This window comes from Xenia sp. Carnegie-2017, unplaced genomic scaffold, assembly GCF_021976095.1.
Source record: "Xenia sp. Carnegie-2017 unplaced genomic scaffold, XeniaSp_v1 HiC_scaffold_22, whole genome shotgun sequence".
NCBI lineage: Eukaryota > Metazoa > Cnidaria > Anthozoa > Malacalcyonacea > Xeniidae > Xenia > Xenia sp. Carnegie-2017.
The window spans coordinates 5,129,404-5,156,412 of NW_025813485.1; the positions used below are offsets into that span (position 1 = coordinate 5,129,404).

General features: G+C 33.0%; 1 protein-coding gene across 1 annotated transcript; it reads right to left on the reverse strand.

Annotated features, from left to right (window-relative positions):
• Nucleotides 1–384: 384 nt before the first annotated feature.
• LOC124446008 (dedicator of cytokinesis protein 2-like) lies at nt 385–26,508 on the reverse strand. Its single transcript, XM_046996797.1, is given in 63 exon segments — nt 385–2,159; nt 2,337–2,553; nt 2,866–3,047; nt 3,236–3,302; nt 4,085–4,134; nt 4,419–4,547; nt 4,822–4,905; nt 5,050–5,226; nt 6,655–6,741; nt 6,936–7,023; nt 7,553–7,628; nt 8,025–8,079; nt 8,163–8,249; nt 8,465–8,569; nt 8,829–8,918; nt 9,067–9,174; nt 9,644–9,734; nt 9,816–9,856; nt 10,212–10,275; nt 10,392–10,490; nt 10,743–10,831; nt 10,968–11,044; nt 11,209–11,280; nt 11,712–11,770; nt 11,848–11,948; nt 12,894–12,972; nt 13,291–13,385; nt 13,493–13,594; nt 13,680–13,775; nt 13,867–13,994; nt 14,710–14,819; nt 15,094–15,164; nt 15,317–15,425; nt 15,663–15,715; nt 15,808–15,889; nt 16,050–16,150; nt 16,327–16,410; nt 16,618–16,715; nt 17,822–17,981; nt 18,373–18,461; nt 18,815–18,890; nt 19,689–19,787; nt 19,970–20,040; nt 20,108–20,161; nt 20,429–20,510; nt 20,741–20,784; nt 20,868–20,955; nt 20,958–20,964; nt 21,339–21,420; nt 21,508–21,585; nt 21,697–21,757; nt 21,900–21,987; nt 22,154–22,308; nt 22,394–22,426; nt 22,705–22,737; nt 23,091–23,175; nt 23,281–23,336; nt 23,417–23,509; nt 23,696–23,795; nt 23,908–23,963; nt 24,775–24,815; nt 26,014–26,097; nt 26,205–26,508. Coding segments are annotated over 63 exon segments (6,441 nt in total). The 5' UTR covers nt 26,272–26,508; the 3' UTR covers nt 385–1,103.
• Between the last annotated feature and the right edge of the window lie 501 nt (nt 26,509–27,009).

Genomic DNA, 27,009 nt, shown 5'->3' on the forward strand with positions numbered 1-27,009 from the left:
TTGTGTTTACTTTTTCACTACCTTCATTTCCACCTTCTTGTGTACCTTTGTTTGTAGATTTTCGTTTATTTTTTTGGAAACCTTTATGTTTATCTTTTTGTTTATCTTTGTGTCAACCTTTTGTCTACCTTTTGTTTACCTTCATGTCTTTTTGTTCACTTTCCTATCTATATTGTTTACCTTTCTGTCTATCTAGTCTACCTTTGTTTTAGCTTTTTGTCACATGCAGTATTGACACTCTTTACACAATACCGTCATTCCTCAAGAGTTTCTTATCGTTTATCATATAACGCCATATTGTTCCTAATCGTGACCTCAACCCATCCTAAACACTACCTTAACCCCAAATTTACTCCTATAGAGTAAATTGCAATCACAACCAAATTCAAAAGCACTAACTTTAATTTAAGCCTGGTTAATTTTTACAGCCATATTACAGTATAGTTAATTGTTTTGAAAAGTATTAACACAAGGAAAAATTTGTACACATTTCAAGGTATCACGATATGTTAATAAAAGAATGTAGACAATAAAAGATTACTGTATTTGCATAAAATAACTGAACTGAAGCCGGTCGCACAATAATTTTTTCAAGTTGGTCAATGTTGCCATTTTGAAATCCATCTGGGGCTGTTTACATGATCCCGGCTAACCGGGATTCAGTGAGGCGTGAGAGGATTTTGAGTCATTGAAAGTAGGCAAAATTTTTAGCGGAAAAATTACAACTGTTCGTAAAGTGCCACAAGTTATTCCAATGGTAACACAAAAATTAGGCCAAATTAGTTGTTTTCATGATGAAATTGCTGAAGAAGATTTATCTGATGATAAGTATTGACTCGTTTCCATTTGCCAAAATCATTTAACGCTTCGCTGAATCTGGGCTACCGCGACATGTAATCAGCCCTTAAAGGATTGCTTGGATATGTTCAAATTAAATCGTTAATTTTTATTAATAAAAATGAACTTTAGAAAACATCGCTGTGTCGAGTAAGTAAGCATCATTCAGCTTTCGTGAAAACCGGCTTCATGAGTTAGATACGACTATATCTAACTCAATAATAAATACATTAAAAAATTCGTATTACTGCATGACAAGTACAGAACTAAATAGCATTATTATTTGGTGCAGTTCTACGCGGTCTTTTAATACGAGGAGCAACCGGAGGACTGCTTTTTGGTGTAACACTTACAGAAGCTGATCTTTGCGGACTCAGCAACTTTGAATGTTCTTCTGTCAAAAGAACATTTGCGTTGGATGTTTTTTTCAATTGACTTTCAAGAGGTAATTCGGGATCACGCATCATTAATCCATTCTCTGCAATTGGATCTTGCATTGATTTTGAGGTATTTAACTGCGTTGATATGTGATGTCCAATAACGAAAGAGTTATTAGAGGGCTGTTTATCATCGGCCACAATGTTATCAAGAGATCCATTGGCTGAAATTCCACTTTTATCGTTTGTCTCTACACTTGCTCTACGTTCATCACGTAAGATTGATGTATCATTAGTATCCCTTGATTGTGTATGATTAAATTCAACTATCCCAGTCCTAGTAGCTCGTATTTCAGTCTCGTTGTTATTCACTACTTCGCTAGCAAGAACTGGTAAAGCTAGAACATCATAAGTTTCATTTCGACCAGTGGAATCTTGTGGCTGGATGGACGTACCATCTTCGTTTAAGTTGGCATAACGGTGTTTTAAAACTTCAACAGGTTTCAATGGATCTCTTTTATACAGGTAAGTACGATTCATCTCAGTTTGTGCACTATGATGTAAATTTTCACGAGGCCGAGCAAGATTCGGTCGTATCGCTAAAGTATCATACCCGTCTTCTCGTTCTGTTAGCCTGGTTTTTGCTTTTCTTGGAAATAACGGTGGTGGTTCTTCTTCTTTGGCATTCACATTTAAATCCTCACTTTTCTTTCTATCAGATATTTTTGTTTCTGAAAAATTCTTATGTTCCCCAATTTTTGCAATCAATGACGAGCCATCTTCAATTTTATCTAAATCATCCAACGATTTTGAATGCACTGTGTTAACGTTTTTAAAAACGCGATATTCACCATTTGAGGCTAGCTCAAAGACATTTGATTGACGCTTTTTCAATGTCTTTGGTGGAATTCTTGGCACCTGTGACACAGTAATCGGTGCCACTTGCTATAAATATTGTGTTGAATAATAGTTAAATAGCTACAAAGACATAGTGTTTTTTTAGATGAGATAGATGACTATAGGAACGCGTTTGCCCACGCGAGCTTCCTAGCTTCGAGGCAATTCCTATCTATACATGAAATTTACTGCAAAAATAACAGAATTTTAAGCCAATTATTGTACCTTAATGTGCAACGACGACTTTCGAGTATTTGAACGGGAGTCATTAAGTTTAGAATTATCTTGGGTTATCGCTTCATTTTCTTCTTGTTCGTCAATTTCATTAAGAGATGTTTCACTAACAGAAGAACCAACTGAAACTCGACTTGCGTAAGAGGAAGGACTTGAATTTCCATCATTTAACTGCTTACCAACACGTAACTTTTGAGGAAGTTTTGGCCTATTCAATATTAAATATAGCAAACATCAAACTTTCAACGTTCAGCGTATATCAATAAAATTTAATCGATGAAAACCCCGCGAATATCGCATCGCAACGAATACACGAACGTAGAAATAAGTAGCTTTTTACATTTTCACTAATCTCACTACGCGTTTGGTGTTGTAATCTATTTATACGTTAATCACTTCACCACAAACATTTATACACTTTCTATTTCAAACGAAAAAAAAACAACAATAATAAATCGCCTATATTTTCATGGCGCCGGCTAGACTTTCTTCTTTTTTTTATACATAGACGTATTGTTACCTGGATTGATCCTCACGAAGATCCGGAACAGATACTGAAGAATTTTTTCCCAGCTCTGTTATTGACAAAAGACTTGAGCTAGTTTTTATCGCCAACGCTGACACCGTTGACTGTCTGTTGCCATCATTATCTCCAGCAAACACCGACGTGAGAGCCTTACGCGGTGAAAATCCTTGAAACAGCTACAAGCAAGTACAGTTTACAGAATTTAATAGTAGATTATGAGTAGATTTACAGGCTAAGTTCTCATTTTGTCTAAAAAACAAAGTTTTTGTTATGATGTGGTGAGGAATAAAGTTTTAATTGCAAAATGAAATATTTTTTCAAAAGCTACAGGAATCAAAAGTTATGAAGTAATATATTTACTTACCCTGCGTAAAGTGCCTGTTTCAGGTATATCATTGGAATTTCGCTTGTCTAAAGACATGGAGCTTTCACTAGAAAAATTATTATAAAAATTAATTTTCATCACAAAAAAAAAAAATTCATTCATCAATGATATTCCAGAGTATTCTTGTGTGCACGAAAATGTTTAGTGTACAAAACGCATGAGCGGGTGTTGGAAATCTGTTGATATTGACAGCTGGATCATATATAAACACTTCTATAATTTCGATCAATAATCACGAAGATATTATTTAGTGAACAAATATAGAATATTAATGTTCCAAAAACGTTTTTCAAAAACTTGAAACTTATTGACAATGTCCAATGCAAAGTCATTCACATTCAGGTAAACGAGCTCAAAATATAAGCTTTTCATATAAAATAAATGCTGATCACAAAAAGTATCGATCGGCCCAAATTATATATAATTAGTCAATTATATGAACAAGTTTAAAGAAATTTACACTTTTAGAGTCACCCAAAATAGTATTTGTAGATTACTGATAAGCGACTCGCAGATCAACAAATACACAGACGATAAACTGGCAAAAAGACTACAGAACCAGGAACATAGCCAGAAAGATAATTGGTGGGGAACATTTGTATATTCATTTTATAATTCGTAAAAAACAACGGATTTAAAAGAAACTAATACGGCGTGTCATGAATATGCCCCCGCCCCTCCATATATCGTGCCTGTATAGAACACTTTCGTGAATTTAGGAAAGAGATGGACATACCATCAAGGCTTTCTTCTCGGGGCATTTTCTCAAAGTTGCCTTTGGGTTGACACAATTTTGTGGAAACATTTAAACGTTGATGTACACAGTACCTTAGAAAACGGTTCATTGGTAGGCTACTTTTCCTTTGAATCAACACATGCTAAAACAAGGTTAATAAAATGAAAAATGTTGTAAAAACAGAACAGATAAAAGAATTTCATGCAACCTGTGAGAAATCTAAATAACCTATGGCTTATGCTGTCAAGAAGAACTATAGTATGAGCTATAGAATTTGTCAGTAGTAAATAATAACAAAACATCTTTCATTGCTGGTCAGTTGATACATGATAAATGTTACGGTTTTTAACTTGTTGAAAAAAAAACGCTAGATATTGATGTTTTATGGTGTAGATGAAAATTCTTACACAAATACAGCAGACTTACCTCACTATTGTCACCAGGTAAATCCTTTAGCATGTTATTATATTGGTTCAACATGCTCTTGTGTAATGGTAGAAGATCAGGGGAAATCCTTTTCTCGTGTAGTATAAGACCACGTCGTAGTACACCAACCTGTTCCATTATAAAAAATAATCAAATAATTTTACACAGGTTATTTACTTGACTAGATTTCGTTTTATGAAACACAAATGAAACATGGTCACATTATGAAGTGGGTCGATAAAGTGCTGATGATGTGAAAATGGTTAATTGTGTACATCGTGTTTATTTGAAACAATAATTGATAAAAAAAGGTTATAGAAAAATATCGTTTAACTTTCAGCCAATCAAAAATCAATTCTTGATTTAAATAGAATACAAAATGGAGACACCCTCCGTATTTTACCTGTTCAAGCATAACTTTGGATAAATTATTGACTTCACTTTTACGTTTAGGATTGTTCCCAGCAAACTCAGGTGTAAAAAATGCCTATAAAGTATGCAATGATTCTAATTCAAAATACTTAAATACAGAATTCATCTTTTATTTATTTTTTCCGATTGATACAATCCAACGAGATATTTCTATAACAACCAAGAAAAACAACATTCCAAACCAGTATAGATATTTCACCTTTTGATAATTTGAAATTCCACCATTTACTGCAGCATCTATAACGCCTTTGAGCTGCATACTCAATGGATTGATATTTTTAGAATCGTCAAGAAGAATTTCTTCAATGTTTTGTTCGAGTTGACGAGTTTTAGACTTTACTGAATTAATCGCATTCTCAATGGGGCTGAGTTCTCTCTGAATAATAAATGATTTCTGTCATCTAATAGTGATTTTCTTTTTTCCCACAGTTTAATGTTATTATGTCAATGGTTGTATACTACATATACTTTGTTTTTAAGTTTTAAGTATGGTGGGAACATGTCATCACTGCATGAAGATGAAAACGAGTTTGTGTCAATGGTTGTATACTACATATACTTTGCTTTTGAGTTTTAAGTAAGATGGGAGCATGTCATCACTGCATGAACATGAAAACGAGTTTGTGTCAATGGTTGTATACTACATATACTTTGTTTTTAAGTTTTAAGTATGGTGGGAACATGTCATCACTGCATGAACATGAAAACGAGTTTGTGTCAATGGTTGCATACTACATATACTTTGTTTTTAAGTTTTAAGTATGGTGGGAACATGTCATCACTGCATGAACATGAAAACGAGTTTATGTCAATGGTTGTATACTACATATGCTTTGCTTTTAAGTTTTAAGTATGGTGGGAACATGTCATCACTGCATGAACATAAAAACGAGTTTGTGTCAATGGTTGTATACTACATATGCTTTGTTTTTAAGTTTTAAATATGGTGGGAACATGCCATCGCTGCATGAACATAAAAACGAGTTTGTGTCAATGGTTGTATACTACATATACTTTGTTTTTAAGTTTTAAGTATGGTGGGAACATGTCATCACTGCATGAACATGAAAACGAGTTTATGTCAATGGTTGTATACTACATATACTTTGTTTTTAAGTTTTAAGTATGGTGGGAACATGCCATCGCTGCATGAACATGAAAACGAGTTTATGTCAATGGTTGTATACTACATATGCTTTGCTTTTAAGTTTTAAGTATGGTGGGAACATGTCATCACTGCATGAACATAAAACGAGTTTGTGTCAATGGTTGTATACTACATATGCTTTGTTTTTAAGTTTTAAATATGGTGGGAACATGCCATCGCTGCATGAACATGAAAACGAGTTTATGTCAATGGTTGTATACTACATATACTTTGCTTTTAAGTTTTAAGTATGGTGGGAACATGTCATCACTGCATGAACATAAAAACGAGTTTGTGTCAATGGTTGTATACTACATATACTTTGTTTTTAAGTTTTAAATATGGTGGGAACATGTCATCACTGCATGAACATGAAAACGAGTTTGTGTCAATGGTTGTATACTACATATACTTTGCTTTTAAGTTTTAAGTATGGTGGGAACATGTCATCACTGCATGAACATAAAAACGAGTTTGTGTCAATGGTTGTATACTACATATGCTTTGTTTTTAAGTTTTAAATATAGGGGAACATGTCATCGCTGCATGAACATGAAAACGAGTTTGAAAATGCATTTGTTGAAACAAGCTGAAGAAGCTTTCTGCAACAAACGAAAGTGACATGCATAGAGAAATTCTCTAACATGAAGTACTTACGCGATCACATGAAACGACGGGATACCATGAAAGAATACAAGGAAGACGAGTTTCTATCCTTAATGTAGTAACTTCGCACCACAAATTCTGAAATTAAATTTGAACATTGAATTTACCGCACAAACACCAATTTTATCAAATAATATGGCTTCTAATGAAATATTTACATTAAATTTTTTCTTATTACATGAATATTTTTCTAAATCATATGGCAATGGAAGTATCTTCCTGACATACATAGTCTATTTCTGACGTACATTAGCAGGCTAAAATACACTTACGGCGAATTCATTTGATTTGTCAGCTGTTTTAAATTTTCGAAATGGTCGAGTTAATTCAAATGTATCAATCCAGTTAGCATTATAATAACTATATAAGAACAAATAAACCTCAAATAAATTGACATCCAAAGACTTTTGCACTATAAAACAACGAAAGTGTATATTTACAGCCCACAGGGGCGTAGACGGGGGGGGGCAAAAGGGGCAAATTTCTTTCGTGACAATTATGAATTGACAGCTATGTAAGTTGCTTATTTTGGCCCGTCTCCCCCCCCCTTCAAAAATTCTGCCTACACCCTAAAAATACACATCATCGAGAATAAAGCTATTTATCATTATTCACTGAATTAATTTAACAAATATTTTTATAAGGTAGAAAGTGAATCAAAATCTCCGCTCGATCAGAACATGATAACCCAATAGGTGTTTTTTCTTCAATAAATTAATGAAATTATTAAAGGCAGGCCGAGGGAGGGCTGCTTTAAGTGGACTCGTTATTTGTATTCAAATTAACAGTTTCAATAACTGGTTGGAATTATCAGATAGTGAAAGGCACAAAGAAGTTAGGCTGCAATTCAATATTTTAAGGATGTGTGATTAGGATATTTATCAATTACCTGCATATTTTGGGATGAACATTTTGCGGAACTAAAGCAACATTTGCAATCGGCTCAACTTTGCAACACTGAATATCTGATCACAAAATTAAGTGTAATGTACAAACGCTGTAAAAAATGAACTTTACATCTACAAATACTTTAGAATTATAAAGTATTCGAAACATGAGAAGGAATTATCATATATAAGATAAAAACCTATATAAAGAATACTGATGAACATGAAATATTATATAATGTGCTCTCCCAAATTCCTTATAAATATATACACATATAAAACTACAGCACGGGAATCATTAAGGTAGATTTTATAGTGTGAAATGGTTTTGAATTTTTAATGATATTTGAAATCTACTTAAAAAGTTGAAATAGATTATAACAGGTAAACGTTTTCTTTGATGACAGATGAGAACACACACGTACACATTTAGATTGCTTTACTATACATATATATTAGGACGAAAAAAGATACATTGTCTTTGAGAAGAAAGCAAGTCGTCGTCCAATGGGTTATTATGCCTCAACACCTAAAATAAAGTTTGACATGGAGAAAATTTATTAACACCATATTTCGAGGAAATAATTTCTAATTTGAAATCGATATAGCTACCTCAGCATCGGGATACTCGCGCTGAATACGAAAACAAAATTCACCAATTTGCTCGACGGGTCCTCCACGATAAACAAACTGCTTATTCTGAAGGGCAAAATATTTCATCAAACGTGCATCGTGTTTTCTTCAAGTACTGCCGTAAGGGATTCATGTCTCAGGATTAAATATTGCAATACGTTATTTGTTCTCAAATGGCAATGAGACTCAAACGAAAATATTTACTTAATTTTGGAATCAAAAGGTTTTCTAAAACAACAATGCAGGAATGATACCTACGTCAGCGATTTGTTTTTAATTACCTGAAGAAATGTAGGAAATCCTTTTCCATAGAAACACACTCTAAAATAACTTGGTTCTACTCTGTGTTTTGTCATTATGTTCGTGTAAAATTCCGCTTGAAGTTGCTTCATGAAAAAATAAAAAAAATGTTGCTTGAAAAAGAACGAAAATTTGAGGTAGCAAACCAGCACGATACATCAAGTTAAAATATATGAATAATACAAAATGATCAGGTTGTTTAAAACGTCTTATACACTGACGATTATCAAAATGTTGATACCTTTTACATTATGAAAAAAATGTACAGCGTTTGAAAGATTAAATGAAACTTGATGTAATATATCAAACTTTAACTAACAAACGAGATGCTAAAAAAGTTCTTACCAAAATCTCGCTCAATTTAACGAAGTCGAAAACCTGAAATTCGTATTCGTGAACTAGGACTTTGCAAATACGAATGGCAGATTCCCACATCTAGACAAAGCAACCAAGCAATTCAGATAACGTTGTTTAATGCGCAATATGTATAAATAGGACTATTTTTAATTCATGACGTTTTTGTTTTCTTTACTTTAAGTATTGAGGAAATGGACAAGGAGTAAAAATACTGCAGACATATTACCTGTCCCTTCTTCAACAGATCCATAGATTTCTTTAGGAGTATCTCCTTTCTAGCTCGCTCAGTTTGGGATGGTAGATTATCTTCAGCAGGTAAAAGAACATCATCAAACTGTAAAGAAGATAAAGTTCTAATTATGAATGGACAACAAGACTGGATAACAAAACTTATAGTTAATGAAGGACATACGTAGTTAATGAAGGACATACGTAGTTAATGAAGAGTATAAATAGTTAATGAAGGGTGCAAAGTATGTATACTCCATGAAGGATCGTAATCAATGCTTTTTTAAGTTTTATCTCACATATTAGATTTTAAATATTATATACGTAGCTATGTACCATATATATTACAAAATTAATACGTAAAAGATTCCTCTTTTTATACGATAAAAGAACGCTCAATATCCTATTGGTAGATGGTAACCTAAAATAAAATAGACAGAAGTATATGCTGTCGGTATTCCGAGTTTTACACGTCGTAGAGCGATATACTTCCGTCTATTTTATTTTACTACACAATTTATATACATTAAAAATTGCTGTAGAATAAAAAGGATGAGTGCAATCACTGCACAAACCTTTAAGCAAGAAGCATAAAGAAAAAGAGTAAAACCAGCTTCAACGTGATTTTCTGCTAACAGATGGAGTTCATAAAGCTTTTCGACATATCTATAAGAAACAACAAAATATTCAAAATAGTAAAACAGAGTTGAATCAAAAAATGCAGTCAGTAAAGAGTATATCTAATACCTGAGAAACATTTCAGTCTTTCCTTTTTTCTCGTAATAATTCTATAAAAAATACCAAGTATTCATTGCATTTACGAAATATTAAACTTTTCCATGAGGAAATGTTCATCATGTTGTGATTTTTCTGATGTCCGAACCCTTTTTCATGCAAACAGTTAAAAAATCCGAAAACGCACATTTAGTGTTACGTAGCCACAAACAAAGATTATTCTCAGCAGTAGTTGCCTGGGAAGGTTAACGTTTATAATGTCTTAGGGAAAGATGACAAATTAGCAACGTGAAAATAAGGAGGCAACAATAAAGAAAGCAAAATTTATTTTTTTAGACATCAAACAAACAAAAAGAGAAAATGAATTATTTGAGTAGAAAAGCAACATGATATAAGGGTTGAACAAACCAATAAACTGACAATGCATCCCATCTTCATTTCTCGACATTCTTCCTGCATTGAAATAACTTTTCTAAATAAAAATGTAGTACAAAATTTGTAGAATAATGCAAACAACCAAATCATATGGAATGTATTTTCTTTGAAAACAATTTTTTTGCATGTAAGTAAAACAAAAAAATCTAAAACCTGTAGTCCAAAAGTCGATCCAAGAGATTTGTGACAGAGGTCACAAATAAAATCCCAGGTTTTTCTAGGTCGCTGTTTTTCATGATCTTTTCAGTAAGACTAAAGAGAGAAGAAAAAATCTACAACTATCCTGTAATGTTCATAGTTGTACATAAATTAAACAACGCGATGGCTTGACTCGATAAAGCGCTTACAACCGTTCACGCATTCATCTCCGGATGGCATAATACCGTAGGATCAGAGTTTATGCACAGGAATCAATCATTAGCCACTGACAGTATACGAGTTTGTACAGGGATCAAAAGATCTTTGTGAATGTCTATTTTTCTTATCATATAAATGTTCACTCACATTTTCTCAAAGAGATCTTTATATTCTTCATCACCCATTCCTTTCTTGCTCAGGCAAATATCTAACTTGTCAATATACTCTTCTTCAACCTTAATTGAAATAAGGTTGAAATTTTACACGATAGATCAAACACATGGCAACTTTTTAAGTAATTATTACATATAAGCATTCTTATTTTTCCAATAATGTTGGTCAATAGTTTAACCAAATGCATCATAAAGTCACCTTCTTTATTTGGCCGAATGATCTCATTTCTTTATCCATCATGTCATAAAATAACGGTATAGTTTCTTTTCGAAGAACTGTTGAAGATAATAACCAGCTATTAAAATATACATCACTTCTTCACATGAACACATAAGAAAGAATTGCAAATATAAAATTTATCTTCACAAACTATATGAGCATATAGTACACCAGTTGTCAAACAAAGCCTATTTGAAGGTCGTACATTATACTTTTGTACCTGGTTCTTTTACCAGAGTCATTTCAAGAAAAGGTTCAATCATTGACGGAACAAAGTAGCCCTGCAAATCACCTAAAATTCACCAATAGCAAAAATTAGCCCTGTATGTGACATAAAAGATGTCATTTTGAAAACTCCACTAAATCTTAAAAAATGTTTCGTTGATAGTAGTTTCAGTTCGATCGCGTTAACTTGTAACTACCATTTCAACGTTTGAATTAACAAAGGAATTTTTGATATTAGAACTAGCTAAACAATTTTTACCATTGAATTACCCAACAATTACCCAACGAATTTCTAACATTAAAATAGCCTAAGGAGTTTCTATCATTAAAATTAACTGAGAAATTTTAACATTAGAAGTAACTACCTAAGGAATTTTAACGTTAAAATAATCTTAGGAGTGTCTATCATTAAATTTCCCTAAGAAATTTTAACATTAGAATTATCTAACGAATTTTTAAAATTAGAATTACCCAACGAATTTTTAACATTAGAGTTACCTAAGGCATTCCACAAGCGAACAAGGTTAAATGCCATTGCAAGTCTCATGTCCCCATACCTTAAAAAAGGACAACAGATCAAAAACTCGGATCAGCCCTAACTAAATTATATTCTGTAAGAGGGCAAGCTAATAACCTTTCTAATATCTTTGATCTTTTAGCTTCAGAATAATCACTTAAGTCCAGCATTTGGTGAGATACAAAGTTGATTGCCAAATGAAAATATGCACTCCAAAGCTAAACATAAATAAAAACTCTTTCTTATATTGCCACAAAATAAACTGTAATTGCATAAATCTGTACAAATACAAAAAAACATCACTTATTTGGCGAGAATCTCTCGTCCATACGCAGTTTAAAAGAGATTTGACTCGTCTCCAATACCTGTGGGCTTGGTACCTCAACAGGTAGAGCGGCGGACTAGTATCTCGAAGGTGCGAGTTCAAATCTCGTCCAAGTCACATGTTTTTCATGTGCATGTTAAAAAAACCGTGTTAGGATTAATATATAATTTTATAAAAGTACGTGCAAAGGAACGCAGCATGTTCATTCAACATTGCAGACTCAACATGTTGAGAGCATTTGCACACTCTATTGAGCAATGTTGAGCAATGTGAAATCAATCAACCAATCAATCAAAGAGAATTTGCAAATCAATCACGAGTACATTTCAGAGAACAAATGGAAAAATTAAAACGGTTGTTCTATATTTATCTGTTTCGCATTATTTCACACAAGAAACAAAAGATGTTTTTCATGTTTGCAATGGCTTATGAAAACTTCGGAGACGTTTGTGAGAGCTCTCGAATCGGTGCAGAGCCCTGACCTTTGGTCTCGAGCTTGCACTGATCTGCTCTCAAGTTCTCCCAAAGGTCTCCTCGGTTTTCATAAATCTGTGCAAACACAGTAAACATCTTTTTTTCTTAATCGATTTAATTGATTGAGTTTAGATCAGTTTGTACAGGCAAATGGAAACTCAGCGATCGACCAATCAGCGCACGCGTTCAGCGTTGTATTGTCTTCCCATTATAAAACATTTTATTGCATGAAAATGAATAAAAAACGTACAAATATATATTCACTTGCAAAATGTAGCTAATAAATTTGTAAAAAAACATTTGGTTCGAACATGAGTCTGTGCATTTTTAACAGAATTCCCGCAAAAGGTTTGCTAAAAATTACCTGATAGTCGAAGGACTTTTGTTCAAGAAAGTTTTCTGTTAGTGCAAATGAAAAATTCAGAACAGCACTAAGTATGACACTAAAAGAGAGAATTAAGCAGAATCATTAAAATTACTTAATTTGTAAATTAAAAATTAGTTAATTAGGAAACTAGATAAAATAATAAAAGTATGTCAATGCAAAATACGTATTACGAACAAATTTAGCTTTTCAGTCAACATAAATAAAACTTCAAAATACCCTCATGACTGTATTATTTAGCTTCGTAATTCCAAATAATAAAATCTAACCAATCGAATAAGGGTATTTTGAACTGTAAAAAACCCAAGGATAAGCTGCCACAGATGTTTACTTACGTACATCTTCTATGTGCAGGAACAAAAATAAAAAAACTTACTAATATCCCTCTATCTTCATGACAAACCAATCTTCAGGGTATATATTTCTGTACAACAAGTTTGTGAATACTCCAAAAACTTTGTTCAGGAAATCCTTAAAATCGATCACATAAAATGCAATAAAGAGATACTGTATTGACCATTCAAAGATCGTTGGTATCGAAATATTGACAGTTCGGAATATATGTATAGCATAGTTACCTTCAGATCCCGCTTGTTCTCAAAAGAGTTTTTGATGTAGCTTTTATAATTCTCTTCGTTCATTATTTTGAGCAAAGTGAAGAGAATGGCTACATACTGTCCCTAATGGTTTTCAATTCAAAACACCAAACGTTATTATAGTACGAAACAAGTTTCTCGAGTTACTTAAAAATTTCAAAACACTTACCGCCCGTGAACTGGATCGATCCACAGCAACAACAGCTTGAAACACAACTTGAAGTAATGAACTGGATAATTGTTTAACATCATTGGTTACAGCATTCTAAATGATAAAGTCTAAGTTGAAAAATAACTGTACAACCTATATTTTTTTAGTATCGTTATCAATGAATATGACAACACAGAAGACGCACATCTTTCACTTTACTCAAGCAAGACAAAAGATTTCCAAGAATATCCGCACACGCTTTCAGTTCGTTCTTTTGTTTAAGTTGCTCGAGCAAGCAATTTAAAACCATAGGCATGAATATCTTTCTACAGCCTAGACATGAGACATTGAAACAATTGAGTAAGTAAAAGGTTTCAGCCTAGGAGAATCGTTACATGTTTGTAGATGTAAATCGTCCAGGTTAGTAGAGTCTGCAAAGGAAGGTTGATGTTGATGTTGACTGATGTTTTGACAATTTTGGCGGTAATCACTAATTGACTTTCAGCTAAGGTTTCGAAACGTCAGTCAACATTAACATCAACATCGACATCAACAGTCATCAGGACTCTAATAACTTGGACAATCTACATATACAAACAAACATTTACACACATTCAAAAATATTGCAAATCATGGATTTCAATGCTAGAATTCAGCAAAACAAATGTTTCCAATCGTTGTCGCCCAATTCACGTTTTCATACCATTCACTTGCTTATAATTACCACTGGTCTTTTAATGCATGCTGAAAGTGGGCGAAGGAAACCAAGAATGTAAAATAGGTATCTATGTGATTGTGAGTAGGGGAAAAACAGTGCCTTTGGTTGAGTCCCAATGTTTTACTACCAAACTTATTTATACAGCTATATCAATATTATCTTTGATGCTATTTTGCATCTTTAACAAATCCCTGGATTTTTTTATAACAAATTCTCACAATCAAATGAAGGTTATCCTCTTGATAAAAGGCATAAGTTGTACTGAAGGCAAAGTTGTAAGGATGACAGCAAACCAAAAGCAGAGGTGCAAAATTAATATTGTCCACTTACTTAGTTTTTGACATAATGGACTGCTCGTTATCAAACCATCGAGAAAATTTAGCTTATCCAAAATTAGAGAGCTTGATTGCGCACTGCGAAACAGCTCTTGTAATATGACCCTGAAAAAATTATTTCTTTCAGCAACTATTTCATGTCACGTGCAGCTATATCAGCAAATAGGAACACGAATGTTTCCAACACCATGTAACATCATAAAAAATGTAAGAAATTACAGACTAGTCTAGTGTTAAAAACAGTTGTGAGATAGGAAAAATCTCGAGAAAAACTCGATCAGAGACTATCCTGTTCAGGCTGTTCTCCCTTATATCCTGCTTCAAAAACCTTTAGCTATTTAATAAAAGCAATTTTCTGAAAAATTGTGGATATACTTACACTAGTTCATCGTCTGAAAATACAGATGCAAGTTCTTTATAAACCTTAGGTATGTTGAGAAGAATGTCACTCTACAGAATATAAAAGTAAACAAAAAGTACAGTAAGAGCAAACGATTCCTTTCAATTCAAAATATCATTCTTGATAATGGCTGATTTTATTTCTAATGGATGACTTCACAAACAAAGGAATTAAGACAGCGATGCATGGAAGTAAAATTTACCTGAATCAACTTCCAGCCATAACCTACATTCTTCATCAATCCATTTAGCACATTGAAGAAGTCACGAATGGAACGTTTGAATTCTATATCTGACATGTTTGGTTGATTTCTAAAATTTATAGCAATTTTCAGTTTCGAATGGTTGAAGGTCTAACAAGTCGGCTCATCTAAAAGAGCATTCTCCATCAAATTAGAGGTTGAACTTATAACAAATGATGCTTAATATGCCGGAGTTAATTTTCATAGCAATAATAAATGGATAATTTCAGTGGGACGAAAAGCTGACATAAGTGTATACAACGAACCTCCTTGATACGTTATAGTCCAGCATTCACAATGTAAATACCTTAAATTCAATGTCCACGATTGTATGATAAACTTTATAATATAGTGAAGAACCTGTGATTCACAAATATCAGCTATATTAATGCGTAGGTTTCTAGATAAAAACCATTTTTCAAAGCACTTGAATAATACTCGTATAATTCAACCTTAGCTGTATTGGCTAAATTCGACGTTTCTTTTTTCTTTTCACCAACTGACATAACCTTGTTGAACAATACGATGATGTGTCTAAAACACACAGAAATTTCAACGTTTTTTTACTATTTGCACATGTTGCACAATAAAGTGTTTCTTTCATGTACTTATACGTTTTTACAAACATAAATAAATTGACATTGCCAAGCACAAAAAACTAATGGGTTAATGAAGTAACTAACAAACACATTACTTGTGAACGAGAGCAGCGCTGAAGTGATTAGTTATATATGTGTTTAATACGGGTTGAAATTGTTGATATCTACCGTCCAGCAACAAATTAACGATAAAAACCTGAAACGATAAGAAAAAATTAATGTAATTTACTATAGAAATTAGCATACTTTTCATATTTTCACTATCATTGTGTTTGAATATACAACAGAATCATAAACGTCGCCTTTAATTAATATCAAATATCTTTCTCCTAGCCGCTGTATATAAGAAGAAAAATTATCATAAAATCTTACAAGATTCTTAAAAACAAGAAGTCCACTTTCTTTGGTGGCTTCATATAAAATGGCAAACAATGCATCGAAAATATCTTGAAGAAACTAAAAATAATTATAAAAAGATATTCAATTAAAATAAAAAAAAAATAGGTAGCTACATCATTTTTATTTCTCGTGGACGTTGCGCCTAAGTAGCTAACATGTCACTAAAATTTCATAAAATACGACTGAGAATAAGACTTCAATAATGTTTTAAAATTCAATTTTGGATTAAAATTAAAATTCAATTTCAAACCTTTCTATACCTACCTTCACGATTTCATCCTCTGGAACTTCACGCAACGAGTTTAAAACTTGGGGAATTTTCTGTTTATGTTGTTTCCATTTTAACAGATCGACTAAATTCACTAGAAATCATTATCGAGATGAAAGTGAAGTTGAGCACAATATGGGGGAACTCATAAATACACACGTATAGTTATAAAAGTTTAAAAAAGAATGAAATAGATAACTGTACAGCAAAGCACGACATTCTCCGGTAATTGAGCATTTCCACAAGTTGAAATTCGTTTTTTTTCAATTCTTCAAACTCAGCAGATGATAAGCGATTCACAACTCCCAACGGTGTTTCGTCAAAAAAATTATTTCGTAAAATTTACACGTGTGTCACCTGAAAACGTCATCATCTTTGCTAAGAATCTCATGGAGGAGTTTAATAAATAAGAACATCTTCACATATACCCAGATGTTTTTGAAAACGGAGATTTTTTCAAAATTGCGACGTAATGGCGGCGAAATTGCAACGAATACGCGACGATGCGATGTAATTGTGATGAAAGTTGAAACGATCCGACAAAGATTGTGACAAAATTGCAACGCAACGGGGACGAAATCGCAACACAATTGGAGCGATACAACGCAATTGCGACGAAATTGCGACGAAATTGCGACGATGCAACGAAACTGTGACGATGCAACGAAATTGCAAAGATGCAACGAAATTGCGACGATGCAACGAAATTGCAAATTATCGACATGAGCTTGACCATTTCGGCTTTTATAGACTCCTTATCATTTTCGGCTCAATTCCGCGTTTTATTCCCATTTGCGGAATCTGCGTTTTATCACCATTTGCGGAATCTGCTTCCGCCATTCCGTTCCGCATTCTTTCTCCGCGTTTCATCCCTTCCACTTTATTGACGTCAAGTTATTTCGAACTCTTCGTTTTAATCCGGATCATTACCTTGGCGTTTTGACGAGTAAGCTTTGACTAAAAACCTCAGGTTTTACTGACAAAAACGAAGTTTGCAAATGTCTTCACGAGCGGATGACTCGTTAAGCATTGTGAAAGTTGCTGGATTTTTTTCAAAAAAAATCAACACACGCGGACAATGAAAGGACTAATGCTTTTTCACTTCGGCATTTACATGGTATGTAGGCAGCAAGACTCAACAATGTATTGTTTGGAGTTCGTCAAACAAGCACATGTATAAATAACAGTTTCTACACTTACGATTCCTTGTGAGCTTTGTTGAACAAGTCAAGGTAGACACGACGAATGTTTCTTTTGTACTTTTTGATGACACCTGTTGGTTTTCCCCGTGAGCAATTTCAGGAACAGATGAGGGGTAAGCGAGATATTTTCCAGGGTTTTTAATATCTAATAAATTGGACTATAAAATGAAAAGTCCTTCAATCAACAAATAAGGTTTTCTTTACACGAGTTCACTGACGGTTTAACTACGTGAGACGGTTTAAATCATTAGCGATAACAGACAAGAAGCAATGTTTTTGTTAACTTATATAATACATAACGTCAAACAAAAGAATGTGTAAAGACACAGTTGAGCCCACAAGTGCATAGTCTAAGGAACACTACATAATAAGCTGAGTTTGAGTTCGTTGATCAAACTATTTTGTATTTCTGGTAACGGTGCACAGTCTATCTATCAATAATGAAAATTACATTGGCGAAAGGATAAAACCTCCACAACAATACGTAACAGTGCATACATTTTCTATCATATCAAAAAATGTGCGTGCAGTTCCCCTTTATGTACACACCTTGTATACAACAAGTTTATGACTTCCATCAAAAATAGTCGTGCCATCAGGTTTTAAAGGTTTCAGAAATGAAAAGCCAAAAACCTTCCCTGTTAGAGAGAAATTTTCATCGTTAATATGCAATACCGCAGGGTAATATTACGCGTCAAATGTTCTAAAATCGATGATGTAACTTAATTTCTAAGTATTTGTTGCAAAGTCATCATTAATAGAATTCTGATTCATATCCTATGAATGTTTGACAAGGACTTTGATCATCTCTAACTAAGCCATATATTAAATTAGGCCTTCTTATGGAACAATGCGTTATTAGTTATAACTCTTTATGAAACATGATTTCATGTTAACAAAACATAGGAAAGTAAACGAATGCATAATAAAACCATATATACAAAATCATAAAGGAAATGCGTGTGTGATTCGTGATTATAACATGACGTACCATTTGATGCTGTAGGGCAATGCTTAAAAACAAACAAAATGTGGCAATCTTGGAATTGTTTGACTGGAATCTTCAACTACAGTAAAAGATCAATTAAACATAAAGCACTTGTCGAGGATAAGATGACATAAGTTGATAAAACCGTGGTGGTATTTCCTAAATTTTCATGTTCCGTTAAACTTTTGAGTTTCGAGCTTATTTAGCTAAAGACTAAAACATGGATACATGCGGAGATGGATTTCCAATTTATTTCGAGTTTTTAAAAAACTTTTTAAAACGAGACGTGTTAAAGTGAAATGTAACGCCAACTATAATGTGTTAAAACATCATCCCCTCACAGGCACTTCTTGCATATTTAACACTCCGTAGCTACGAGAACTCTCGATTTTCTACGTCCTAACTTTTTAAATTCTAGTCTTATTAAACAGAACTTTAAAAAGGACAATAGACTTTCCAAAACATTTTACGAATATTATCTTTCATTTTGAAGTTACCAACGTTTTTTTATTTAAAATATCCACGTTCTGTACAACCAGTGACGTCATAATGCATAATTTGGTTTAACCAGTATATTTGATGTTATTTTACTTCAACCGGGCAAATATGCTTTCGTTGAATAGTGTTAATGATATAAAATACTGCCTAAGCATTTTTTGCCCGGAAACTGAAAGATTTTGGAAAGTTTCCGGCGTCTCATTATGCAATATGTCGTTTTTGTGATGTCTGCATGACATTTAAGTGACATCTAAGTGAAAATAATCAATTCATAACCAAGTAATATGACCACATTTTTCTAAATGCAACTCGCGTCGAAAATCATTTTTTAAAAAGTCAATAACTAGTAAAATACACCAGCTACTTCATGTTAACTTACTTTTATTGTTTCATTCCAGACAGGATAATTATTGTGATAAAGTATAAGCGAATGGTATTCTTTTACTGGTTTTGATCCACATCCAGCATAAATGCAATTCTACAATTATAGAACAAATATGTACATGACATGGATATAGGACCCGTGTAGCTAACTCTTTGCCCCTAGTTTGGTAAATTCTTAAAGAAAACTTTTCAGCAGGATGCAAGAACATATATTATATAGTGCAAACAAAAATCTTTAGGTGAAAATGTGAAGCAGTGATTATAAAGTGCTAATACCTCAACAACTACGCCATTGGATAGCATCACCGATACAGTTACCTCGACATTTTGCCCGGTTTTCTTACCACCTAAGTAGTATTGTACACATAAAGTCAAATCACAACAATATATTTCATATTCAAGTGAGCATTTTACCTTTATCGAATTCACCTTGAGCCAAAGTGATATAAAGATCATTTCTAACGTCATCTGAAAAACGAAATAGTTAAATATAGTCATATGTAGCTATAAATCTTCTATCAACAACACAAACATTTTATGTTTCTTGTTTAATTCGAAAGAAGAACAAATCGATACAATAACACTTAGTATTCACGCCGGTAAACCCTTTTATTAATTGGTAAATAATAAGATATAAAACAATACTTCCACTCAGGAGTAGGTCAGAATCAATCTTGATGAATTTCATTTGTGGTCAAGACTACACACATCTTTTTGATCGTTTTCAAAACACACCTGGTAAAATTACATCAGCGAATCCTAATTTTCGTGAAATACTGATATCTGCTGGTATTCGAAGAGGGTTTACTTCAATCACCTTCAATATAAACAGATTCAAATTTCGTCGGACTCATATTTATCTAATTATACTCACAACTTTCATGTTTTAGCTACATCGCACGAAACGTAAATTAGGTTGGTAAAAACAGCGCAATAATAGAAAAGACTAGAAACTAGTAGGTAGCCAAAAACAAAGAGACAGCGTATGTCGTCCAACTCAAGACAAACATTTACACAAGATATAAAGTCTGCTAAAAGACAACATACATGGTCCCGTTCACCATTGAAAAGTCTTAACGACGCAGTCACAGCTGTAAAAATGAATCATAAAGTTAATGCATCACGGAATCTCATTTTTCATCCTGATTCAGTATATCAGTTGTTTCTCACGTACGTATACTATCGCAAGCAGAATTGACCCAGAGTTCTTGTTGATCAATTTTCGAATCGTGTCTTCGTGAGCATTGCCAAAATTTGCGTCGCTTGTAGTTCTATAAATCAAACGAAACACTTGAAATAAATTACAATTACAAAGAAACTACAGCTTATAGTCATAGTTCACATAATTCCAAACACATGAGTTAATATCAAAAATTCAATTATTTCTACCCATGGCACGGTAGTTTTTTCAAATTATTCTCCAAATCTAAATATATACTGTACTTTGCTCGCATGTATTTATCTTGAATTAAACTGGAATTGTAAGATGGTAGCTAAATATCATACGCTATGATTATACAGATTTCCATGACGACACTTGAACAGTCGAATTCACATTTTATTTGGAGTGGCAAGTCATTTGATACATTTATCAATCATGTAGTATGCAATCAAACTAACTCATATGGAGGATGTTAAAACTTACAAGAAAACATTGAAAGAAAATGTTTTTTCCCCACCATATGCATCATTTTCGTCATATTCCGCATATCTCTCGACATTAAACACTAGAGAATTATTTATTGAGGGATACATAAGACATTTATGAGTTCATCTAGTAAATGTTTCAATGTAAGACAATATCGCCATCTCACCGCCCAATGCAAAAGGTCTTCGAAACTTTGGTGAAGTCTTTCTGAATCGTGTGAGAGTCTGTTCAAGATGCATCTGCCCTGCAAGGAGGAACGCTATTACGTTAAAACGTAAATTATAAACAACGTAACTTGTAGGAATCGAATCTTCAATTTATAACATATATCACATGATAAAGATTGCAACCACACCTGTTCTCACTACTTGACATACAATATAAAGATGTGAGTTTAATCCTCTTCTGCCAAGGTCCTGTAAGAATCACAGATATAAAAACAAAGTCGGAATCATCCGAAATCGTTGAAGTATTTGGAATAGCTACCGTCAGTTATGTTGCTCACTGAGTTAATTTTTGCAAATTAATATGCAGGAAATCTGTTGTAAAAAGATTTACCGTGAAAAGTGTCTTGGTTTTTTCCGAGCTAAGAGTTTCCCCAACGTTTGGTAGAACATCCTTATTCAGGGACAACATAAACCTTTCACTAATTTGGAAAAAACACATACCATAATACAGTGGCATCAAAGACTATATAAATGAAAAAACACATATAATTTCTATTCACCACACAACAGGAAAAATATATTCTATGCTTAAATGTCCAACGATTTTAATAGACTGTTATAAAATGAAATAATCGTAAACTGCACCTGATAAACGTTGCTTTTAAAGCATCGTACAACGAAAAAAAACATTCTAAGTTATCATCAGCATTACAATCAAATTTAGTCACTGATAGTAAAAGATGTCGATGAGTTTTCAAAATGATCGGTGTTGAAACACGCATTGACTGTCCACTCTTTCGCTAAAAAAGTATAAACATTTTCCAGTTTACTTTTTCATACTATCTGAAATGTGAGGTCTATGCAACATCGATGTTATGGACTTACAATCCTTTGTCTAACTTTGATACTTGCTTGATGCTTAAAATAAATAAACAAACAAAGCATTTACTTCTACAAGTATAACTTTATATAACATTTATACAAAAACAAACAAATGAAAAATATTAAAATAATAAACATAAAATATAAAAGGCCAAGATATGCAAGGGAGAAAAATGCGGAAAACTTATATTTTCGTTCAATTACAGTACGATTTTATATCTTCAGAACGTAGCATTGAAAATTTGACAAAGGAACGAAAATTTAGATGGTCATTTTGACCATGTCATTTCAGTTCATAAAACGTAACAACTTACAACTATTTCAGTTTTCTTTAAGCTTTGTTGATGCTAGAACCAAGAACAAAACATAATAAACATTCAACTATTCATAGGATTATAATGACCAGAGTGATGAATCAATTAACATATAACATGTACAGTCATAAGCAGAAACTGTACATGCGTACAGTGATAAAGTGTTAGACACCGCATCACATACAGTAATAGAAACTGTACATACATGCATGCAGTAATAAAGTGTACGAATTCACATTAATAACATTCAAAAAAATCGGTTATAACAAAGCTTAAAGGTGCTATCCTCTGAAAAGTGATTTTTATTTATTCAGAGATTATTTCTCATGAAGCAACCTTCGTACAGCCTGTCCCCGATTCCACAAATGTTCTTTAAAAATGCTTACAATTTTGTGCAATTCAACGACACTGATTTTATCAACATCCACTGGTACTCCATCAACACGTGGGACAAGATCTAAACCCATTTTGCTAAAATAAAAAATACTTTTAGTGCAAATACCATGACAATACTCACGCCCAAATTTGGCAAACTTCATCAGTTAAAAGATAAAGGTCAATAGATTTCATTATTACCTGTTCCAAAAGTCTATCTTGGATGTTATACTAGCTTTAAGTTCAAGCAACAAGGTCTTTTCAAATGAGAAAATTTCAGTGTTTAGTTCATTGTTATCTATATATACTCGACATGAACCTTTGTGCCGCGAGTCACCTGAGTTAGAAAACCCGACAAGATTGCCTCTCGTTGACCAATCAGTTCGCACATGATTTCTGTCATTTCTTTAAACATTCGAACTGAATTTTTCTGAAAACGAATACATAAATAAGCAACCAAAAGCAAAAATATTCACAAAATATTCGTTCAGCCAATTTATTTGTGTTGGTATTTTTTAAATTGGCACCCTGTCGTCGTCTTATGTATTTTACGCAGCTTGTTGCATTATTTGCAATCATGAACAAGATCAAAACCTGAAAACTTCACTTGAAACACCTGAAATAAAGATTTCCAGTATTCCAGCCATTCACGCAGAACTGCAGTAACTTCAAGGATTGTTGCATCACCGCAAGGAGTAATAACTTCAAGCGGTGTTCTGTTGGGTAAATATAATATATAAGTAAAAATAACACGTACTAAATTTTATGCACAATGCAACATTACTCAGCGCCTGTCGGCTGACGGATAATTAGCGAAAAATTTCATACCCCAAATTTTCTACGGTGCATTTCTCTAATCGCACATAGGACGATGGAAAAATCCCCTGTGAAAAAAGATGATCTAAAAGTGATACGATTCACGTAAGAAAGCAAAGAACAATTTGTGTAGTAAAACGGTCTTTGACAAATTTTATATTTTTCAGTGCTTGCATGTGTAAAAACAATCGAATATTCTCGTAACATAGCTATTGGCAGAAAATAGTCATTTCAGTTTTTTCACTCTTAACCTTGCAATGACAATACCTGGCTTGGTTGAGTTTTTGAAAAGTTCAAATATTTGCATGAAGATGACACATAAAAACGTACAACTTACGAGAAAAGAAATTAAAACAAAAACACGCAGTTGATCAAAATTGAAGTTTGCGCAAACAACCTCAGCAATATGTTTTGAATTTGAACTTTTCAAATCCACAAATCTCATGATATTTCAAAAAAAATGTGACACAGAATTTGATATTTCTTCATAAAATAAGATTGTAATTCTCATACTGGATTATCAATATGTCAGCAAGTGAAAAGAGAATAGTGCCTCAACTAAAAAACATCATTTAGATAGTTCAGGGCAGTTGGAAACAAATTATGATTGGGCAGGCTGATCCAAATATATGACTATTTTTCAAGGGGGAAAGTGGGGCTTTTTCCTACAATTTCAGTAAATTATTTGGGGAGGGATGAAGCCTGCCAAGCCCCCTGCTTTTGACGGCTCTGTCCTTGAGGGAGGTTCTACAAGTATAGCAAAAAACCCTAAAAAACCATTGGCATCTCAAACAATTTAAGCTACAAAGACGATTACAATACATGTCATGCAGATTCTTAAATGCTTGTCTAATATAACAAAAGCTAAATTACACACACCTTGACAGCTTTATTCTTAAGACAATAGCCATGGTACCATCCTGAATAATAGATACATATGCAGGTCAAATAGGTAGTTATATAGTTTTTAAAAGTGAGCAAATAGACAGACATATAATGGATGTATCAAGAATGCACATTGCTAAGGCGGAGCCAGGTTAGTCATAACAGGTTTGTGTTTTGGCTTAATTTTCCATATTTTTTACATTACAGGTAATAAAATTGACTGGAGGCCAAAGTTTCGTTGTAGTAATTCATATATATTCAAACTATAATATGGGCTTTTTTATGATGATTCTACAAAAACCATCTATTGACAATGGGTGAACAAAAGATTGACACAAAACGTTTGATTTTCAAATGCATTTTTATTTTAATCCACCTCGTGCTAAAGCATGACGATGTTTCCACAACAAATTCAACAAAGGATGAATTATGTATGCATGAGCAATTTATGCTAAAAGTCTAAATTACGATTTGCGATAAAAGTATTTACGCCTATTATAACAACATTACACATAAAATTGAGATAAAATTTGCGGCCCATCAATCAATTTAATCGTATTTCAACAGGACTTTAAACTGAGCTAATTGAAAGTATCAAATTTACCTCTGATTTTATCAAATATACATCAATTCATATTTAATGATGTTATACACATAACTAACTACGACCTAAACAGTATAACGAAGGAGTAAAAGTTATGTCTTTATTTGAAAATCACGACAATAATCATTCGATATTTCTTAAACTTGTAGTAGTTTTTTCGAACCAATTCAATTTTCAAAAGATAGCTCAAATTGTAAACAAAACAGTGATTATTACTTCAAGAAATTTCTCTTAACATAACCATAAAATGTATAAATTTTTCCTTCGATTTGTTAATTTGTAGTAATTACTCAGTACAAATAATTGAATCGTAAGTACAATTCATCTTCTTATGAATAAATTCGTCAAATGAGCAGTGCGCTTTCCATAATCACAAAGCATTCCAGTGTAGAATTAAATGTAAAAACGTCACGATAATAGCATTCGCAGTTTAATTAAGAAAGAAACAAGCTTCGTGCAAGTTATTGGCAGAAAGCATTGACATTAATGGCATCATGTTATGTAAAACTGCAACTGTCATCAATGCGTCTCGAGTTTATAGAATTAACATATGTCGAATGTAGAACTAGTGGCTGAAAGTGTAAATAAGTTAAGGAAGTCTCAGTATTAAAAGTTAATTTGCTACTAACCTTCACAAGTTTCAAAAATATGAACTGCATCCCCAACATCCAGTTGTAGGCCATAGTTTACATTTCCATCAAAGTTGTATAATGCTAATAAGGTGTATATATGTCTTGAAGCGATGCAAGTCGATTATAAAGGACCCTTGAGGTGATAAAACGACTGTCAACATTCAAGGCAAAATTAACCCAAAACTAACCTATTCCATATTTTGCTTCTTCAGTCGCTTTCCATTCTTCCATAGCGCCACTCGAAGAATTAGACATGATGTAATTTCAATATAGTTTTCAAACAAAATACATGAATCTCGGAAGGACACAACGGCAAACTGTGCCTGGCTACTTGCCTGGTCATAGGTTAAACTTCACTGTCTATTATCATGCTGCTCTCATAAAGTTATTGTTTCAAATATTTGTCACACGATAAAACTAATAAAACGTCTGCACGAGCAAACAAATGAAACAATCAAGTAAACATTTCGAAAGGAAGACTTGAAACCATAAATATACGCAAACTGACAGAGTAATTATAATATGAATATTTATTAATACTCTCCCCCCCTCCCCGTCGTCGATGCAAGGTTGCCAATTTAATTAAAATCAAATTAGACTAGCGACTTTTACACTTTGTAAAGTGTACAAATATTTATTAATACCGTCATCATCAGATTAATATCAAATAAATGAAGGCATTTCTCATAAATCATACCAGGGATATTCAACCATAAGGCTTCTGTTGAAGAATATTCAAAAATTTAAAATGCCTTCTCGAGAAAGCAAAAGCTGAACATTCTGCAGACTTATAGGGAAACGCAAGGAATTCAAACTACGCGTCGTAATGTTTATGTATTCAGTGATATAAACAAGCATAACTTTATGCTGGTATTCTGACAAAATAATACAGTTAAAATTATCTTTGACACATGTCGGGTTAACGATACGTAAATATGTGACCTTTTTCATTATAAAAGTAACTTTGCGAAAAATACTCACAGATTTTAAAGT